Here is an 18,446-nt window from a genome sequence, read left to right on the forward strand (position 1 = left end):
CCTTCAACAACCAGCTCCCTTCCCAACACCGCGATTTTTCGGAGCTTGACACAGCGAGCGATAATAATTTGAGTCTCCAAGTCTCCATCCATCTCGACCACACCTTCCCCCCCCCGCCTCCTCCGTGACCGCGACCACCCCGAATCTCCTTTTTCCAGCATCACAGGAGGCTCATCTCATCGCACACGATGTTCTCCCGTGCGCTCAGGCTGAACCGTGCGGTGCCGCTGCGCGCCCGCGCCCCGGCGCCTTCTGTCGCTGCCTCTCGGTTCGTCACCACCGATGCCGCCTCTGCGACATTGCAGAAGGGCGTCCCCGAGGTGAGACTCCGGACGTGACGGAATTGATGCGGCAGAGCGTAAAAACTGACGAGGCTCCGCAGTCCGATGATGAGGCTTTCTCCATCCAGCTGAGCGATGAGAGCTTCGAGACGTACGAACTCGACCCCCCGCCATACACCCTCGAGGTCACCAAGAAGGAGCTGAAGCAGATGTACCAGGACATGGTTACCGTCAGGTGAGGCATACCGCACCAACGGCCAATGGGTCGACGCCGCTCTGTCTGGGGGCGTCAAGTGACTGACAGGAGATTTTTCCCAACAGACAACTCGAGATGGCCGCCGATCGCCTGTACAAGGAGAAGAAGATTCGCGGTTTCTGCCATCTGTCCACCGGACAGGAGGCTGTTGCCATTGGCATTGAGCACGCCCTGACCAAGGAGGACGACATCATCACAGCCTACCGATGCCACGGCTTCGCCTACATGCGCGGTGGCACCGTCCGCTCCATCATTGGCGAGCTTCTCGGCCGCCGTGAGGGTATTGCGTACGGCAAGGGCGGCTCCATGCACATGTTCGCCAAGAACTTCTACGGCGGCAACGGCATTGTCGGTGCCCAGGTGCCCGTCGGTGCCGGTCTCGCTTTCGCCCACAAGTACAATGGTCGCAAGAACGCCAGTGTCATCCTCTACGGTGACGGCGCCAGCAACCAGGGTCAGGTCTTTGAGGCCTTCAACATGGCCAAGCTGTGGAACCTCCCTGCTCTGTTCGGCTGCGAGAGTAAGTTGCATCTTGTTTTTCTGATTCTTCTAAAGGGCTGCATGGAGCAATGACGGCTGACACTTCCGCAGACAACAAGTACGGTATGGGCACTGCCGCCAACCGGTCTTCGGCCCTCACGGACTACTACAAGCGTGGCCAGTACATCCCCGGTCTCAAGGTCAACGGCATGGACGCCCTCGCTGTCCGCGCCGCTGTCAAGTACGGCAAGGAGTACACCCAGGCCGAGAACGGCCCTCTTGTCCTCGAGTACGTCACCTACCGGTACGGTGGCCACAGCATGTCCGACCCCGGCACCACGTACCGCACCCGTGAGGAGATCCAGCGCATGAGGTCGACCAACGACCCCATTGCCGGCCTCAAGCAGAAGATTCTCGACTGGGGCGTCGTCACCGAGGACGAGCTCAAGGCCATTGACAAGGAGGCCCGCAGCCACGTCAACGAGGAGGTCGCCATCGCCGAGGCCATGGCCGTTCCCGAGGCCACCCCCAAGATCCTCTTCGAGGACATCTACGTCCGCGGCTCCGAGCCCCAGTTCATCCGTGGCCGCACCCCCGACGAGGCCTTCTACTTCAACTAAAGAAAACACCGCGACCTCCTCCGAGGGGGCCCAGTCCTTTGGCGTGACACCTAATCGTTGTAACTGGCCGAACCGAACCCTGTTCCTCGTTTGTATATTACCTGCTAGTTAAAGGCAATTCGGATCGAATTGAACATGATTGAGACGGGACGGAATCCTGCTATCAAATATGAATTTCTTTCTGTCGCGTGAGATGCTCCATTCGTACATGTCCAATTCTGTCGTTCCTGAGGCACCCAGTCATGCTAGAGCCGCCTTTTAAAAAAAAAAAGTACCTTGTACCTCTCACAGGGCTGAGGGGGCCCAGGCAAGCCAGGTTACCTAGGTAAGGTACCTTAGGTAGGTACCTGGTTTAGGTACCTTAGGTAGGTACCTGGTTAGGTCCCTGAAAGTGATATGCAGCTAAGAGGGTCTCAGTTCGCGTCTGGACCCAACTCAATTAACGCGATGCTGCCTACCGAAAGCGCGTCATGCTCGGCCCAGACGATCCTACCTCCCTCCCGCCGCCGCCGCAGTGAACCTCTGATCCCACCTCTGGCACCGCCGCCCCTCTGGTCCCTCAAGTTGCACGTTGGCTGCCTAGACCAGCCTCCAGGCCCGTTCAAAAAGCAAGCCGTCACCGTGGCGCACCGTCTGCTCTCCCGACCGCCTCGTCTCTTCCTCTCCACACTCGTCGCCGCCGCGAACCGAAGAGCGCTCGCCATGGCGCCGAAGCAAGCTACGCTGGGGTACGTCCGGTCCTCGCAGACGACGCTGGGGTGTGTAGACAGACACGGCGTCTCCCCTTCGCCACCACAAACCTTCCCCCGAATGCATGGTGCGTCGGGGCTGCTGTGGGCTGGGTTCGCTGACAATTGCGCAGCAAGTTCTTTGGCGGCCAGGATGGGACCAAGGCGAAGCCGCAGCAGAGCAAGCTGAGCTTTGCGGCGAGGCCGGCGCCTAAGAAGGAGGTCAAGGCTGAGCGGGACGGGGTTGCTGACAAGGAGAATGGCGCTGCGTCTGCGGGTGTCAAGGAGGAGGATGGAGCTAAGAAAGGTCCGTTTTTTCTCTTCTCCCAGTGATCCTTCTCGGGGTTGTGTTGGGCTGACTGGTGTTGTTGTCCAGATTCGAAGAAGCGAGCGCATGCAGGCGATGACGAAGATGGCAAGTCCTCCAACAGGACCGTCAAAACAGAAGAGGTCTCTGCGGATGAGGACGACGCCCCGGTTGTGAAGCGTGCGAGACGGAACCGCAATCGCATTGAGGACGACGAGGACGAGGGCATGGAGGAAGTGCCGGCTCCTAAACCGAGCCCGAAGAAGAGCCCCAAGAAGAGCAAGCGAGCTTCCAAGTCCAGGTCACCTTCGCCCAAGCGTGCGAAGGCCTCCCCGACCCCGGTACAAGCGTCAGAAGATTCTGATGTAGAGTCTGTGGGCTCGGTCGAGGATGATCTGGACGGCGAATCTTCCGCAGGTTCTGGAGCCGAGGATGCTGGGGACGCCGCCAAGACGGTCCTCAAGGCCAAAGGCAAAGGCAAGGCTGCAAAGGGCGGCAAGTCGGCTGCACAGTTGCTGGGAGCCCTGACAGCCCAGACGAAAGACCCGTATCCAGATTGGAACAAGGGCGATCCCGTACCGTATGCCGCGCTCTGCAAGACTTTCTCACTGGTCGAGCTCACAACAAAGCGACTGGAAATCATGGCGCATTGCTCAAAGTTCCTCCGTCAGGTCTTGCGTCTCACACCCGACGACCTGCTCCCCACAGTCCTCCTCATGATCAACAAACTTGCGCCAGATTACGCGGGCATTGAACTGGGCATTGGAGAATCTCTCATCATGAAGGCCATTGGCGAGTCGACAGGCCGTACCCTTCAGATCATCAAGCAGGACCAGAAGGAAATTGGTGATCTTGGTCTCGTGGCCGTGAAGAGCAGGTCCACTCAACCTACCATGTTCAAGCCCAAGCCTCTCACTGTGCGGGGCGTGCACAAGGGTCTCATGGGTATCGCGACGGTGACGGGCAACGGTGCGCAAGGCCGCAAAGTTGATGGAATCAAGAAGCTTCTCTCATCCGCAGACGCAGCGGGTGGAAAGGTGGATATCTCCAAGGACAAGGGCGGACCGAGCGAGGCCAAGTTCTTGATCCGCTTCCTCGAGGGCAAGCTTCGTCTCGGCCTGGCTGAAAGGACTGTTCTGGTCTCCCTGGCTCAGGCTGTCGTGAACCACGAGGCTTCTGTCAAGGATCTTGTTGCGAGCCCCGAGGATGTCGAAAAGGCCGAGGCCATGCTCAAGACGGTTTACAGGTAAGGACCTCGACCGATTCTTCCCAGCTTCAACTACTGACCAAACCTAGCGAGCTCCCCAGCTACGATGTGATCATCCCCGCCATGGTTGAGCACGGCATCATGAACCTCCGCGAACACTGCAAACTGAAGCCTGGTGTGCCTTTGAAGCCCATGTTGGCCAAGCCCACGAAAGCTATCACCGAAGTCCTGGATCGCTTCGAGAACCAGACATTTACCTGCGAATACAAGTACGACGGTGAGCGGGCTCAGATTCACTACGTTGCCAAGTCTGCGGATGAGGAGCTCAGCCAGTCCATGCCCGGCGCAACGAAGGAGGCAGCCAACGGTGTCGCCAACATATTCTCCAGGAACTCAGAAGATCTGTCCAAGAAGTATCCCGACATTCTCGCCAAGCTCCATACTTGGGTCAAGCCCGACACCAAGAGCTTCGTTCTCGACTGCGAAACTGTTGCTTGGGACGTTGTGGAGAAGAAGGTTCTTCCGTTCCAGCAGTTGATGACGCGGAAGAAGAAGGACGTCAAGATTGATGACGTCAAGGTCAAGGTGTGCGTGTTTGCGTTTGATCTGCTCTACCTCAACGGCGAGGCTCTGGTTGAGAAGTCTCTCCGTCATCGTCGTGATCTGATGGTCGAGGCCTTTGCACCTGTGGAGGGCGAGTTCTCGCTCGCCACATCTATGGATGGCCAGGAGCTCGAGCAGATCCAAGAGTTCCTGGACGAGAGTGTCAAGGCTTCCTGTGAGGGTCTTATGGTCAAGATGTTGGACGGCACAGAGAGCGGATACGAGCCCAGCAAAAGGAGTCGCAACTGGCTCAAGGTAAGCAAAACCCCCCTGCCCCGAGCACATGTCTTGACAGAAAAACTAACCCGCACTAGATCAAGAAGGACTATCTCGCCGGCATTGGCGACTCGCTCGATCTCGTTGTTCTGGGTGCGTACCACGGCAAAGGCAAACGCACGTCCGTCTACGGAGCCTTCCTCCTCGCCTGCTACAACCCATCCGGCGAGGTCTACGAAACGGTCTGCAACATTGGCACCGGCTTCTCAGAGGCCGTGCTCGAGGAGCTTCACAAGCAGCTGTCCGAGATTGTCATTGACCGCCCGAAGCCCTTCTACTCCCACTCGGCCGGCGGCCAGCACCAGCCTGATGTTTGGTTCGAGCCCCGCTATGTCTGGGAGGTCAAGACGGCGGATCTGACGCTCAGCCCGCGCTACAAGGCCGGCGCCAAGGAGGGCGTCGATCCGTCGGGCGAGAAGGGCATCTCGCTCCGCTTCCCGCGTTTCATCAAGATTCGCGATGACAAGAAGCCGGACGAGGCGACGAGCAGCCGTCAAGTGGCCGAGATGTACCGAAAGCAGGAATCTGTGGCCAAGAGCAAGGGGCCAGCTGTCGATGATGACTTTGAGTACTAGTCGTCGAGTGTTGAAGGGGAATCGCCTGTGGAAGATGGGAGGTGGTGCAGGAGGTGTATGGAGACGCTACAGGTTGTTGCTACTGTTTGCCATATCTACATGACGGGAGGCGGCTGCATTGCTGGAGGTCTAGGCGCGAGGCGTTTTTATGAGAATAGCACCGTCGACTGGTGAGGATTGTCCAATTTATTTTCTGACAACTATCTCCTGGGTATGACTGATGTTGTGAATCCAAGTGTTGAGAATGGCAGCGCCCCTTTCTTGTTGCCACCCTTGTAGCTGTTTCGAAGATTGAAATACTACTGCGACGCTTGGCGCAGTCCAACAACGGACTCGCTAGGCGTCTCCCTCCCCTTCAACTTACAAGCAAATAGTGATTGCAGCTCCCGAACCGCAGTAGTCACCAGCTGACCGCGAAAATAGGCAAGAAAATGAACAACACATAACGCGAGGCAGAAAAATCATATTGGTCGTGGCACTAGCACCGTCTATCAGATGTACACAGAAATATCATCACAGCATGGGCCCCCGCTCATGCGCAGGACTCATGGCTTCGCTCCCGCTCCGCTCTCGCAGCAAGCCCTGGGCCTCGCCGTCGCCGTCCTCCCTGGCGATGCCAGTCTCCACGGTGCCGTCGCGGCCAGACGTGCCGGCCGTGCGCCTCGTCTCGTCCGCCCCGTTGAGGACGTACCACACGTCCTTCTTGGTGAGCAGGCCCTGCAGCACGCCTCTGTCGGCGAAGAGGACGTAGCGCAGCCCCAGCTTTTGAAAGTACGACACGACGAGGTGCAGGTTCGCGCGCGACGGCAGGGTGATGGGCGTCTGGTCCATCCAGGGGCGGAGGTCGAGCGTGGCGCTCGGGTCGGCCATGGGCTGGTGGGTGAAGAAGGCCTCCGTCTCGGGCGGCAGGGAGCGAGGGGGCTGGGCCGAGGAGCGGAGGTTGTAGGAGAGTTCGGCGCGGGAGATGTACCCGAGGAGGATGGCCTCGCGGGGGTCTGAGATGACGGGGAAGCCGCGGTGCGGGTTGGCGTCGAGAATGGCCGTTAGCGATGCAATGGTGTGGCCGGTCGCCGTGAGGACGACGAGGTCTTCGATGCGGGTCATGACCTGTGCGGCCGGGATGTCGGGGATCTGCGCCGTCTCGGCGTCCGAGTTGTCGAGGAAGGGGTATTCGTTGAAGTGAATCCAGGACTCGTAGATGCCGCGGCGAGAGAACGCGTCACCTACCCACTTCGAGATCATGACGGCCACCATCATCGGCAGGACATATGTCAAGGCGCCAGTGAGCTCGAACATGATGACGACAATGGACACGGTCATCCGGGTGACGCCTGCGAGGGTAGCCGCCGCGCCAACCACGGCGTACGTCGCTGGCGTAATACAAGGTATGTCGGGTGCACAGGAACCAAAGGCAAAGAAGTTGGGGTGGTTCTTGACCCAGATCTCCATGATAATGCCAACGGCCCGGCCGGTCAAGGCACCAATGGCCATTGAAGGCAAGATGATGCCGGCAGGAAGTTGCAGGCCGAATGTGATGGCCGCGAGAAGGAAGCCAAGAATAGCAGCGAACAGGAGCAGGACAATGGTGCTGGCAGAGGCCGCGCCTGTCTTGCAGAGGCCTATCTTGTCTTCAGAGTGTTTTCCACATTCGACGAAGAGGTTAGACACTAGTTCAGAAGACTGGATCTTCATGTAGAAATTGGGAAAGTTGACCAGGGCTGTGAGAAGCGCAACGGCAATAACCTGGACAATGGGTCCAGGGAGCCATGTCGACCTCTTCTTCCAACGGGCCACGGCCATGTTAGCCTTGATGAAAAGGCCGCCGTAGATACCCTGAGAATGTCAGCAAAAACATTTGATTTAGGGCCTCGTCCAAGTACGTACGCCAATGATACCAAGGATGGCATAAGGGATGATTTCGAAATCCGTCCACTCTGTGCTGACCTCAGCCTCGTACAAGACAAGCTTTCCGGTGCGGAAGGGGTCGAGAGCCTGAAGCATGACAGCGGCAGTCATGGCGCAGACAAAACTCTGCCACATTGTCTTGTCCGGGAAGTAGTAGGATATTTGCTATCCGTCGTCAATGCCGGTGTCCGTCAGACGTGTCAGACTAGAGATGACGTACCTCGAGACAGAATAACACGCCACCAATGGGCGAACCAAACGCAACCGAGATTCCAGATGCCGCAGCAGCAGAGAGAACTTCTCTTTTTCGAGCTGAGGTATATACATGTCAGGAGGTGCCGTTCCAAATGAAGTAATTGTAACTTACCCTCGTTGTCATTGATGTTGCTGAACAGCTTAATAAACAGATTCGCGCAACAGCACGCAACGTGGACCAGGGGGCCTTCCTTGCCCAGCCACATCCCAGAGGCCACGGCAAGACACTTCACAGCTGTTAGTCTAATGAGGAGAGAAAGCAGTATAGTGAAGACGAACCAAGCCCAAAGATTTTGTCACCAAAGTCCATCCACCCAAGAACCTGCGAATAACGAAGCCGCCCAAAACCGTCTTGATCTCGGGTATACCGCTATGCCTGGCATAAATACCATACTCCTGGACCAGAACGGCCGCTGAAAAGGCAAGAAATACCTGTGCTCGAGTTAGTCGGAGCAGGGCCACATGATCTACGCAAAGAGTCACGGACTGAAAAGATGAGAAACACAATGTACTCTATGATCCAAGCCCCGCCCTTGGACGCCACGCCAAGCGCCTTGGCCCAGGGAGTCCAACCGGCGCATTTCGAGGACTCGTCATACCCCCAGCAGCAGAAAGCCTTGTTGAGATGGAAGGCTCCGCCTTCGGGGCCGCTGGAGCAATAGCCCGTCTTGAGATCACCTAGCCAGTCCGTGGTGACGTCGATGCCCGCAGCGACAGTGCCCACGGCTAGACCGGTGAGGATCAAGATGAGCCAGACCTGGCTCGCGTCCGCGAATCGCCGGAAGAGCCCCATGAGACCGTGGGCGCTCGAGTGAAGCACGCGCAAGCGCTGGCGCTCCTTGGTGTATTCAAAGATCCAGTCGATCGCCGTCATGTCTTCGTAGCCCACTCTCCGCCCAGGGCCCTCGTGGTACCAGTCGGTTGGCGAGGCATCTTTCGCAGGTCGGTTGAAAGCCTCTCTGATATCCTCGTCTGCGCCAGTCGAGGCAAAGCCGTCGAGCATGAAGCTTGGTCGGGGGGTCGTTGACCTCGGTGTCGCATTGGCCGTATCGTTCCCTGGTCGTCCGGTCAGGGAGGACAGAAAGCGCGCGGGCGCAGAGAATATGCCTTGCTTCTGTTTCCTCTTGAATGATATCGGTCCCTCTAAGCTTCCTTGAATCGGGTCCTGTGCCAGGACATGGCGATCGTCGTCATTGCCGTCGTCGAACAGGTCGTCCAACTCGTCGCTGTCGTCTGGATTCGAGTGCGGTTGAGCGGTTCGATCGGGAGAGCGCGAGGATGATGAGGCGGCTGTGTTGTTTCCGTACGGGCCAGCCATGTTTCGAGGCTGGCGGCATTGATCCAAGGTTGTGGTGCCTGTCGCAATCGAGGATCGCGGCGGCCTTGAAGCAAGTGCTTGATGACGAGACAGTAGGCAGTGGTGCATCCGCAGGGGGTCAAGCTCGAGCCACATGTGTGGCGCTTGCACCCAATGCCGGCGCTAGCCTCTTTTCTGACTCGGCGACGCCTCTGGAAGCCTCATCGCATCGTTCATCACGAAGCGTCTTTCAAGTCTACAGCGTTCGACGAGGAAGCTACCTGTATTGACATCCGAACCATTCTGTATTCTGTGTGGTTTGGTGTCAATAGAGATGGCAGAAGCGTCTGCTGACGCCAAAGGGCCGGTGGACCCCCAAGCACCCCAGTCCGACACCAACACAAATGTTTCGATTTTGGATAACATCCGGGCATCATTGAAACGAAAGGATGATACGTCAAGATTCGTCGGGTTGACGATGCTCAGAACATTTCTTGATTCTTCTTCAGAGCTCAAAGACGACGAAGCAATTATCTCATCATTATGGGATGCAATATCTCCTAAGTTTCTTGATCGTCTCCTGAAGTCAAAGGGTAGTCAGAACGACCAGCAGTCTACGCTCGACCTGGGCGTGCTGGTCATTCATAAATTCACACAGCTGCTCCCTGAGGAATCGAAGCGAGACAAGAAACTGGTAGGCAGGATACCGGTCCTAGTTGCTACAGTTTTGCGCAGGTAAAGTCTACTGTCTAGACATACGTGGCGCATCCATTGACATGCAATGTTGGACAGTTCCGAAGAGACGACGCAGCTCATTATCCAGACTCTGCTCGAGCTCATGGCCTTCCCAGAAGGCGCCAAGTCTTTTATAGCCATAGAAGATCCCAGCCCCTTGATCGAGATTGCCCCCAGTCAGCCCCTGGCCCTCGAAGTCTTTGACTTGGCGTGGATCAATTGCATGGCAGGGAGTACGAACCGAACATCACTGCGGCCAGTTATCGACGAAAGTATTAAGGGCCTTGTATCATCATTCAAGGGCACTGATGGCGTGACTCTTCTGCGCTTCCTGGGCAACTTTCTCAGGAGGTCGCATCCCGAAGTACGTCGGACCAAATGCTGCTTCAAGGTGCAAGTGGCTGACATTTCGCAGGGCCTTCCACTCAATCCTACTTGGATTAAGCCAATCGTGAATTATACCCGAGATCTACTCACAAATAAACCGAATCCTGAAGCCAGGAATTCATATACGCTAGTCTCTGCCTCGCTGCTTGAGGTGTACCCTACTGAGGCGTCACGCCTCCTTTTCACAAATGATATCAAGGCGGACCGACCCTTTGCGTACCTCTTTATCACTCTTGTGCTCACAGAAATACGAGCAGTAACACCTCGGCTTCTCTCGCTCCTCAACGATCCCAGCTATCCGGACACTGCCAAAAGACTAGGATCCGCCTTTGATATCATTACCCACTTCGTTGGCTATCTGATCAGAGCCATGGATGCCACGGCCGACGGGCAAGACGACCCATCCCTCATGCCGGCGGAATACCTGCTCAAACTGCGCACAAGTATCTCCGAAACCATGTCACTGGTCATCGAGTTCCTCCGCGATCGGTATGATGCTTCCGTCGCCGGCGCAATGGGCCTGCATCCCGATGCTCGCCCGAACGCTCCGGACCAGTGGCAAGACACACTGCCCATCACCTGGGATTCTTCCAAGGACGTCATCGACAACGATCCTCTCATCCTCGCCGAAATCCGCGCCCTCGCCATCTGGCTCCGCGAAGACGACAACAAGCTCCTGCGGAAAGAGGCTGCCGGCCTGACGGACATGTTCATGGACCTCTACCAGGCCAGCGCCCCCGAGCGACTCGACTTTCGGTCTCCCATCCTCGTCGCCCTCGAGGGTGTCGTTTTCGAGAACAAGGGCGTCGATGCCTTTGGGGCGAACGGCGGGTGGAAGATTCTCAGCCACGATCTCGTCAAGATCCTGCAGGGCGTACCTTCTGCGCGAGACGACCGGGAATCGTCTCGTGGCATGGAGATTGTACGCATTCTGCTCCCCTTTTCCGAGGCGGAAGAAAACGGCACGGAGGAGGACTGGATGGGCCTGGTCACGGCGATCGCAGCATGGGCGCCTCCGGATGGAGCGCAGCCGCTCGTGGACCTGGAGATGGAGGCGGCAGTGTTGCAGCTGGCTACTTCGCTGCTGACGAACGCGCATGAGGGTATGCGGAAGCGCTACGTTCACTCGACGGCTGCCATTGTCGAGATTGCGCGTCACTTGAGGGACCAGGTCGATGAGGGAGATGGGTCTCTGAGAGAATCTCTGGATGATGTGGTAGTCACGCTCGAGTCGCTATGATGAGCCTTGCTGCGATATTCAGTCTCACCAGACACTGGATATGGGCTAGCTGCTACAGCTTCGAGGGCTCCAATGGCGGGCGAGAGGCCTTGATGCTACTTCTGGGTGCACACACTACGTTGCGTCTTGATGCAATTTCACGGCTGCTAAGCCGAACACGGTGACAAGCGAGTTCGTCTGTCGAACAATCACATGATGTTCTCTTCTTGTCTGGGAAATGTAGTTCCAGCATATCCTCGAGGCGAAACGCTATTGGATTGTTCGTCCCAAGAACGAAAATTTGCAAAAGTCTAGGCTGATGAATTCATGAACAACCATGGCGTTGATGCTTAACCCCAGATCGGCACTGACATGCCTACCCGTGCCTCACGTAGCCTCCACCGGGACTCCAGATGCGGCCCCGGTCCTCTGCACGGCGATCTCCGCCTTGGCTCTCTTCTTCCGAGCCCTGCGAATCTGAATCTCCAGGCCCTTCATCTCCGCATCCACCGTCACGAGCTGCGGCACAACATCCTCTACCGCACGGACGGCCTGCGCCTGCGCCTGCCGCAGCGGCATGGGTGCCAGGATGCCGAACCAGCGCAGCGGGTCCCTGGGGCGCGGCCTGGTCGTCTTCTCCTCTGCCTGCGTCTCAGTCGAGGCCTCGTGCTCGTCCGCCGGCTCGGCCTCTTGCTCCGGCGCGGGCTTGGGCTTGGCCTCGGGCTCATTGACGAGGAGGGAGGAGAAGCGCGGCGCGTCGCTGTCTGGGCCCTCGACAGCCAGCACGCGCGTGGCCTGCATCCGCTCGTCGTAGTAGTCCGGGCCGTACCGCACGCCGCGCTCTGCGGAGAAGTTGGCGCGCGCCAGGTTCTGGTACACGGCGGACTGGGCTTCGTTGAGGGCGGCGCGGAGGTTCGTGTACTGGTCCAGAAGACCGAGGTAGCGCTCTAGAAGCTCATCGATATGATCGGTGTCCATGGTGGCAGTTGTGTATGGAATGTTTTTCCGGTGCCAGGTTAAGCTGATGGCGGCCGAGTGGTCCTGGGAATCCTCGGACCGTGCTTCCCACGGCGGTCGTCGCTCAGTTGATTCTTCTGCAGTGATGTAGTGATGAAGTGATTCCAGATGAAACTCGAGCTGCCCCTGAATTTCGTATCTGCCCTGATTCGTGAAAATGGCGACGACGATCTTGTGCCAGATGGGTATTGAGGAGTTACCTCTCTGCTCATATGACTGCCTACGTTCGCTGTGGACCAGTACTCCCAAGACGTTTCTGCACAGACCACTGCCCTACAGCCTTGGTCGAGGTCTGTGCGCACTCGTGTTCATTCCCCCGTCACAATCATCGGCAGGGACGTCGATCAGACTGTCCATCTACCAGGGTAAAATTCAACTCTATCCTACCAATTGTCTGGGGACCCAGATCAGACATGAGGCGATTCTGTATCGTTTGTGCAGCTTGAGTCATGATATGTCCTGATTTTGTCAACCGCTGTTTCTGATTTGGACTCATCTTGGCACCAATCTCCCCGGGTTACATTGACCCTCGAGATCGAGGGGCTGGCTTTGCATGGGGGAAACGATTGACTCCGAACTTTGGTTTTCACGCTTCACCGAGGACAGGAAAGCACCATGTGTCATCGAGAACGAACGATCAGGTCGACATCATGTGGCCTCCAGAGACGTACCTCGCAAGATGCTGACCGCTGCCTCCATGTCATGGATGCCCGTAACGGCACCAACGATGATAAGCACGAGGCGATGGAACCCAGCATGGGCAGATCATGTCGCAGGCGAAAGGGATGCTTCCTGGAAGCGAAGGCTTTCATTGTCGCGTGCCGTCGTCTCGGTGCTGCCTCCGCCATGCCATCTTGTGGAAGCAGATCACTGTAGCCGGGGTGCTTGCCATGTCAACATGGCTATCACACGGGGACAATTCCCAGCATGGCCATCGCACGGGGACAATCAACATGATGAACTAGATGGCACCGAGCATAGTGCGCCTTGGCTTCTGTGAATGGCCTCCGAACGACAAGAGGCAGTAGACGCTGTCAGCCTCCCCGACAGACCTGCGGGAGAACCGCATACCGACAGCACATCAAATCTCGGCTGGAGCCATGGTCGACATTGGATGACTTTAGCGGCAGTCGAGCCACCGCACCTCAACCGGGCGTCACGGTCCAGCCATCCAGCTGCCTCGTGTTTCTTGTGGAACATGTGTCCCACGCTGAACAACACTCGTAGAGATTATTTGGTAAATTGGGCGAGGACACCACACTAACATCCCTTGCATTGTCACATTCCGCCGCCGACCATTCTGCCTTTCTGAGCAAAGACGGTACATAAGGGTTGCGATAGTGAGGCGCGTGCATCTCCATCATGTACGACAAGGTCGACCGCTGCGTGGGGTGATACCGCTTGCTGCAGGTAGCCTTCCCACTGGCCCAACAGCCCAGCAGCCCAACAGCCCAACAGCCTCGACATTCTCCCCTGCCAGCTGGCTACTCGTAGCTCCTGCTGGCTCGACCGACGGACTACTGTAGCCCGCATGGCGAAAGGGCTGGGCCATGCGGCCGCATTGAGGCAGAGCGCATGGAGGCAGCATGGCATTGACGGGACGAGGTTAGGAGGCTAAAATAGGTACGCAACGGGGGAGGGGGGAGGAACCGCGTTTCGTTGGTCCGGTGGTGCTTCTTTTGGGCTGTCGGTCAATCGCGTGCCGTAAGGTTTGGGGGTCGTGTTGGTGTTGGGCCTCGTCTAGCTGTCTTTGTGTGGTCTTTATTGTCACGAAGCCCCCTTGAGCCACTTCGGATGCGCAATCAGAAAAAAGCTCCTTTCGTTTGGCGTCTAGGTTTGTGGGCTGATTGGGGAGGGGGAAGCAGAGAGCTTTGTCTTCTCTCTGTGCGGTACCTGGGGACCTACGTTGGGTAAACGGAAGTGAAAGCCAAATCGAACAAACATGTTGTAAACGGACATGCTTGCTACGAACATTGACTACACCACAGCTTCACTGGAACGTTCATGGAACACCTCGCATTGTACAAAGCCAGGCAGGGCCATCGCTGCCACGCAAGTACCGAAGGGACTCATCAATTGGCGACACAAAGGACGTGGAACTAGCCTTCTGGAAACACCCATTTGACAGTCTTCTCTGGCCAATGTACTGCAAGGCTGAACCCCCCTGGAGCCACTCTGACCCACCAGCCCGTGTGTGTGGCCTCCTCCCCTTTCATTACGGGAGGATACATGATGAACCCACCAAGCTGAGCTTTGCGCCCAGCCAAGTGAGTGAGAGCGTAGGTACCGTGAAGTCCCTTGTCAAACACCTTTCGGGCTAAAGCAGACTCCTCAGAGGTCACGAAGGCGAGCTTTTTCGTGTTGCAAACTTTCTTTCTTTCTTTCTTTCTTTTTGGACGTCGGCAAAAAAAAAAAAAAAGGCCCCGTGAACCGAGCTGGTGGTGTGCTGTACTCAAGAGACGTGCAAAATCAAAGACAAGGACCCTGCAGACGCGAATCTCATGTGGTGCATTCCCATACCTGGCTTGCGTGACTGACTGACTACCTGACTGACTACCTGCGTGATTGCCTGCTTGCCTGCGTGCCTACCTACCTCGCTGGGCAGGTCGCCCGCCATCTTCCAATGTGCCCTTGATGGTCGACTCTCTCTCTCTCTCTCCGTTGACTTTTTGTACGTGTTTGCTCCCGCCCTCAACTCACCAGTGAGCGTCGTGGACCCCCCCTTTGGCCCTGTCCCCCCTCACTTCACCACCCATCCCGGTTGCCTACTGCACCTACCACCCACGAGCCACGCACGCTACCTACCTTGCCTTGCCTGATCCGACCGAGCTCACGGTCATCAAGACGGTTCTTGCACACGTCGCGCCCCAGGGCAGTCCTCGTCATTTTACGGGCAAACCTCATCTCCTAGTTGGGCCACGCCAGGAACCGCGACTTGCGACGACCACATGAGCTCCTCAATATAACAACAAGACCAAACCAAAGTCGGCGACGGAATCACGCTATCAAATCACATCACGCCGTCTATCCTCCCAATTCCTATCGCCGCCCCCCTCGCTCTATTCCTTCCAGCCATATCTACCGCCGACGACGACTTCTCGACTTGCAGAACTGGGCGCCCCCCGTTTTTTCTACTCCACTACTGACATCCGCACCCGCACCTGCCCTGCTGCAGCTGCCTGCACCTGCGCCAGCACCAGCAACAGCACCAGCACCAGCACCGGCACCACCCAGTGAGAGACGCTTATTATTAGGTGCCTTCCCGCTGCCCTGCGCCTCGTCTCCGCAGACCTTCACGACGATTGCTTGCTCCTTCCACTGCCACGGCCACGGCCACTGCCACTGCAACTGTTGCTGCCACTGCCACTGCCACCTTCTACCGCCTGCCTCGTCCTGCCTCGTCCTGCCTCGCCGACCAACCAAGCTCATCGCCCGCTTCCGCTTCCATCACCGCCCATCCCCCCCCCAAAAGGTTTCCGTCTACGATTCACCTGCACTTGCACCTGCACCTGCGACCGCCGCGACAACGGAAGGGGTGGTCTTGCATTCTATCTCGGTCTCCTTCGCAAACCCCTCATTCCGGTCTGTCTCTTAGCATCAACAGGTTACAATGGTCGTCGCAACTATCAAGTATGTTGCATCCCCAGTCTTTTGCCTTCCCTGGCCTGTCGCCCGCTCCTTGCTTCCCCCTCCATCTCCCGCCCGCCCTCTGAGGCGTGCGTGCAACATCCCAGCCTCGGCCTCTCACACTGGGCCGCGCGCGCATTGCGCTACTTCCTTCTCTGGCCGATGGACATCAGTTGGCGTCCTCGCCATTTCCTCTTCGACTACCTAGGCACAATCTACATTGCTCTGAACCTGCCTTTGCTGACCCTCGTCTCTCTCTCTCTCTGCTAGGTGCGTCGTCGTCGGTGACGGTGCTGTCGGCAAGACTTGCCTCCTCATCAGCTACACGACCAACAAGTTCCCCTCCGAATATGTCCCGACCGTCTTCGATAACTATGCCGTCACTGTCATGTGAGTCGTACGCCCTCTTGATCCCGACATGGAATGCATGTGCACATGTGCTGGAACACAATCCGATCACCGCTCGACGGGGCCCTTGGCCTCGGGAATGGCCTCGAGCAATCCCGATGAGCCCCGACCCCCACGTCGTCGGTCGAAAAATGAGACTGCAAGTATTGGGCGAATCCTGTGCTGACAGGCTGCTTGAAGGATCGGCGACGAGCCCTACACCCTCGGCCTCTTCGATACCGCTGGTCAGGAAGATTACGACAGGCTGCGACCCCTCTCCTACCCGCAAACCGACGTCTTCCTCGTGTGCTTCAGCGTCACCTCGCCGGCATCATTCGAGAACGTCCGCGAGAAGTGGTTCCCCGAGGTCCGCCACCACTGCCCTGGCGTCCCTTGCCTCATCGTTGGTACACAGGCCGATTTGCGCGAGGACGACAGCGTTCGTGATAAGCTCGCGAAGCAAAAGATGCGACCCGTGCGGAAAGAGGATGCCGATCAGATGGTCAAGGATCTCGGTGCGGTCAAGTACGTCGAGTGCAGCGCTCTGACGCAGTACAAGCTCAAGGATGTGTTTGACGAGGTACGTCGTCTCCTCCGCTCGCGGCTATGCCTGAGGCTGCAGACAAACTGACTTTCTTTTCTCAGGCCATCGTTGCGGCGCTGGAACCCCCCGTCGTCAAGAAGAAGTCCAAATGTCTGCTGCTCTAGGCGTTGTTGTCATGGCCTCCGACGCTCGACACCACGACAAGGATCGTGCTGTCCCCTCTGGTAGCTTTGACAGCGTACCGACCATGGCCTTTGGCGTGCTGATGATACCTTGACACGCGAGAAAGGCGAGGCATGGCAACACAAAACGCATTGGCTTTCTGTCACTCGTTGCAGGTCCTGGATTTGCCCAGCACACGAGATTTTCAGCAGGACCACAAATCAGACCTCGGCTCTGGTGGAGGGAACGGCCATGCGAGGAGACGTGGGGGATTCTCGCGGTCCGCCCGTATGCCTCGTACAGACGTGGAAGAAGAAGTCTTGACTTCTCCCCGGCCCCTCACGCGGCCGGCCCGCCCTGGCCCAGGTACACTCGACCGCATTTGGACTTTTCAGACGTTTGGGATTGGCAACTTTACAGATGCAGGCAGGGTTGCTTTCATAGGACAGTTTGGCGACTGGAGTGCATTTAATCAATTGGTCATTTTTCACCACGCCATCGTTGCGCGTGCACACGTGCAAGTTGTAGTGGGACGAGATCGAACGTGGACAGGACTCGTCGCTCCCGCCAACTTGTCCGTCGGCGTCGTCATCGTGATGCTGGTTCCTCGAGGGGTGTCCATCCAGATTATCCCATCCAATTTGGGTAGGAAAAGGGGGAAAGCTCGGCGCGCTCAGAGGCGAGCCATTTGATGCCCCGGGCGTCCCAAGGGCATGGGCCACGAGAGCGTGATGGCGGCTCTCCTCTGGCCTTGTGTTCCGGAACCATGCCACTCTGTCCCTGGTCAGCGTCGCCAGGGACGCAGCCAGGCAGGCTGGCTTCCAATGAAGATGAAACGTCTGCAGTCGGACCAGAGCAGGGCACTTCGCGTCGGCCCCGCATCCGTTCTGCGGCCCTTCAGACCTCCCCCCCCCCTCTCTCTCTAAACTTATTATCGACCAGGACATGAAGCCTTGCCACGGCATCGTGGGTTTCCGAAGGCCTGAGTTCCGAAGACACCCTGAATTTGAAAAACAAAAAAAGGGGAAGGGGAGAGGGGGTTCCTGGAAAGGGGTGGGGATGATAAGGGTAGGGCAGGGTCTTGAAAGGGGGTTCGTAAATGTCTCTGGAAGCGTGGGAGATCCCTGGGTTTCCAAGATCCCTGGATTCCAAGGGGGGAGGGACCGTTGACGTTGTGCACGTGGTGTTTGGTACCCCGGATTCTGCACTGAGACGGTACTTACCTAGGGGGAAAAAGCTGCAGAACGGAAATTTATTGTTTCTTGATGTGATTTGACAGGAGAGATTGGTTCCGAAGGGGAGGGGGGTTCTGTTGACTGCCTGACTGGTGGTTGCTTTCTAACTTGTGACATTTCACATGACTGGACGCTGTGGATGCAAGACCTACCTACTACCTACGGTACCTCACCTACCTGGGTACCTGCGGTAGGTAGGTAAAGTACCTTACCTCACCTTAAGGACAGGCACGCATCGTAGAACCCCATTTCAGGCGGCGAGGAGAGCAGATAGGCTGGCAAAAGCCCGGGTGGCCGACCGGCTACGTGTCTTGGCCCCGGGCCGGAATAGTGCAGCGTATCA

The 18,446-nt window shown here is 57.3% G+C and overlaps 6 protein-coding genes across 6 annotated transcripts; 4 read left to right on the top strand and 2 right to left on the bottom strand.

Moving 5' to 3' along the window:
- Positions 1 to 105: 105 nt before the first annotated feature.
- VDAG_06356 (pyruvate dehydrogenase E1 component subunit alpha) lies at positions 106 to 1,802 on the top strand. The gene is made up of 4 exons (XM_009658734.1): positions 106 to 320; positions 383 to 516; positions 603 to 1,057; positions 1,129 to 1,802. Exons 1-4 carry the CDS (start codon positions 189 to 191, stop codon positions 1,635 to 1,637), a joined length of 1,230 nt encoding a protein of 409 aa, XP_009657029.1. The 5' UTR covers positions 106 to 188; the 3' UTR covers positions 1,638 to 1,802.
- A 537-nt stretch (positions 1,803 to 2,339) lies between these two features.
- On the top strand, positions 2,340 to 5,333 carry VDAG_06357 (DNA ligase; the record flags this gene model as incomplete). Its single annotated transcript, XM_009658735.1, has 5 exons — positions 2,340 to 2,365; positions 2,500 to 2,672; positions 2,742 to 3,918; positions 3,969 to 4,737; positions 4,797 to 5,333. The coding sequence occupies 5 exons, from the start codon at positions 2,340 to 2,342 to the stop codon at positions 5,331 to 5,333; spliced, it is 2,682 nt and encodes an 893-aa protein (XP_009657030.1).
- A 513-nt stretch (positions 5,334 to 5,846) lies between these two features.
- Positions 5,847 to 8,946, bottom strand: VDAG_06358 (chloride channel protein; the record flags this gene model as incomplete). Its single annotated transcript, XM_009658736.1, has 6 exons — positions 5,847 to 7,166; positions 7,218 to 7,376; positions 7,459 to 7,550; positions 7,606 to 7,633; positions 7,773 to 7,925; positions 7,981 to 8,946. 6 exons carry the CDS (start codon positions 8,944 to 8,946, stop codon positions 5,847 to 5,849), a joined length of 2,718 nt encoding a protein of 905 aa, XP_009657031.1.
- VDAG_06359 (uncharacterized protein) lies at positions 8,931 to 11,152 on the top strand (the record flags this gene model as incomplete). Its single annotated transcript, XM_009658737.1, has 3 exons — positions 8,931 to 9,525; positions 9,583 to 9,889; positions 9,941 to 11,152. Exons 1-3 carry the CDS (start codon positions 9,125 to 9,127, stop codon positions 11,150 to 11,152), a joined length of 1,920 nt encoding a protein of 639 aa, XP_009657032.1. The 5' UTR covers positions 8,931 to 9,124.
- Positions 11,153 to 11,518: 366 nt separating this feature from the next.
- VDAG_06360 (uncharacterized protein) lies at positions 11,519 to 12,109 on the bottom strand (the record flags this gene model as incomplete). The annotated part of the gene is made up of 1 exon (XM_009658738.1): positions 11,519 to 12,109. One exon carries the CDS (start codon positions 12,107 to 12,109, stop codon positions 11,519 to 11,521), a length of 591 nt encoding a protein of 196 aa, XP_009657033.1.
- Positions 12,110 to 15,758: 3,649 nt separating this feature from the next.
- VDAG_06361 (cell division control protein) lies at positions 15,759 to 17,357 on the top strand (the record flags this gene model as incomplete). Its single annotated transcript, XM_009658739.1, has 4 exons — positions 15,759 to 15,778; positions 16,046 to 16,165; positions 16,364 to 16,742; positions 16,808 to 17,357. The coding sequence occupies 4 exons, from the start codon at positions 15,759 to 15,761 to the stop codon at positions 16,868 to 16,870; spliced, it is 582 nt and encodes a 193-aa protein (XP_009657034.1). The 3' UTR covers positions 16,871 to 17,357.
- Positions 17,358 to 18,446: the final 1,089 nt, after the last annotated feature.

This window comes from Verticillium dahliae, genomic scaffold (genome assembly GCF_000150675.1).
Source record: "Verticillium dahliae VdLs.17 supercont1.12 genomic scaffold, whole genome shotgun sequence".
NCBI classification, from domain to species: domain Eukaryota; kingdom Fungi; phylum Ascomycota; class Sordariomycetes; order Glomerellales; family Plectosphaerellaceae; genus Verticillium; species Verticillium dahliae.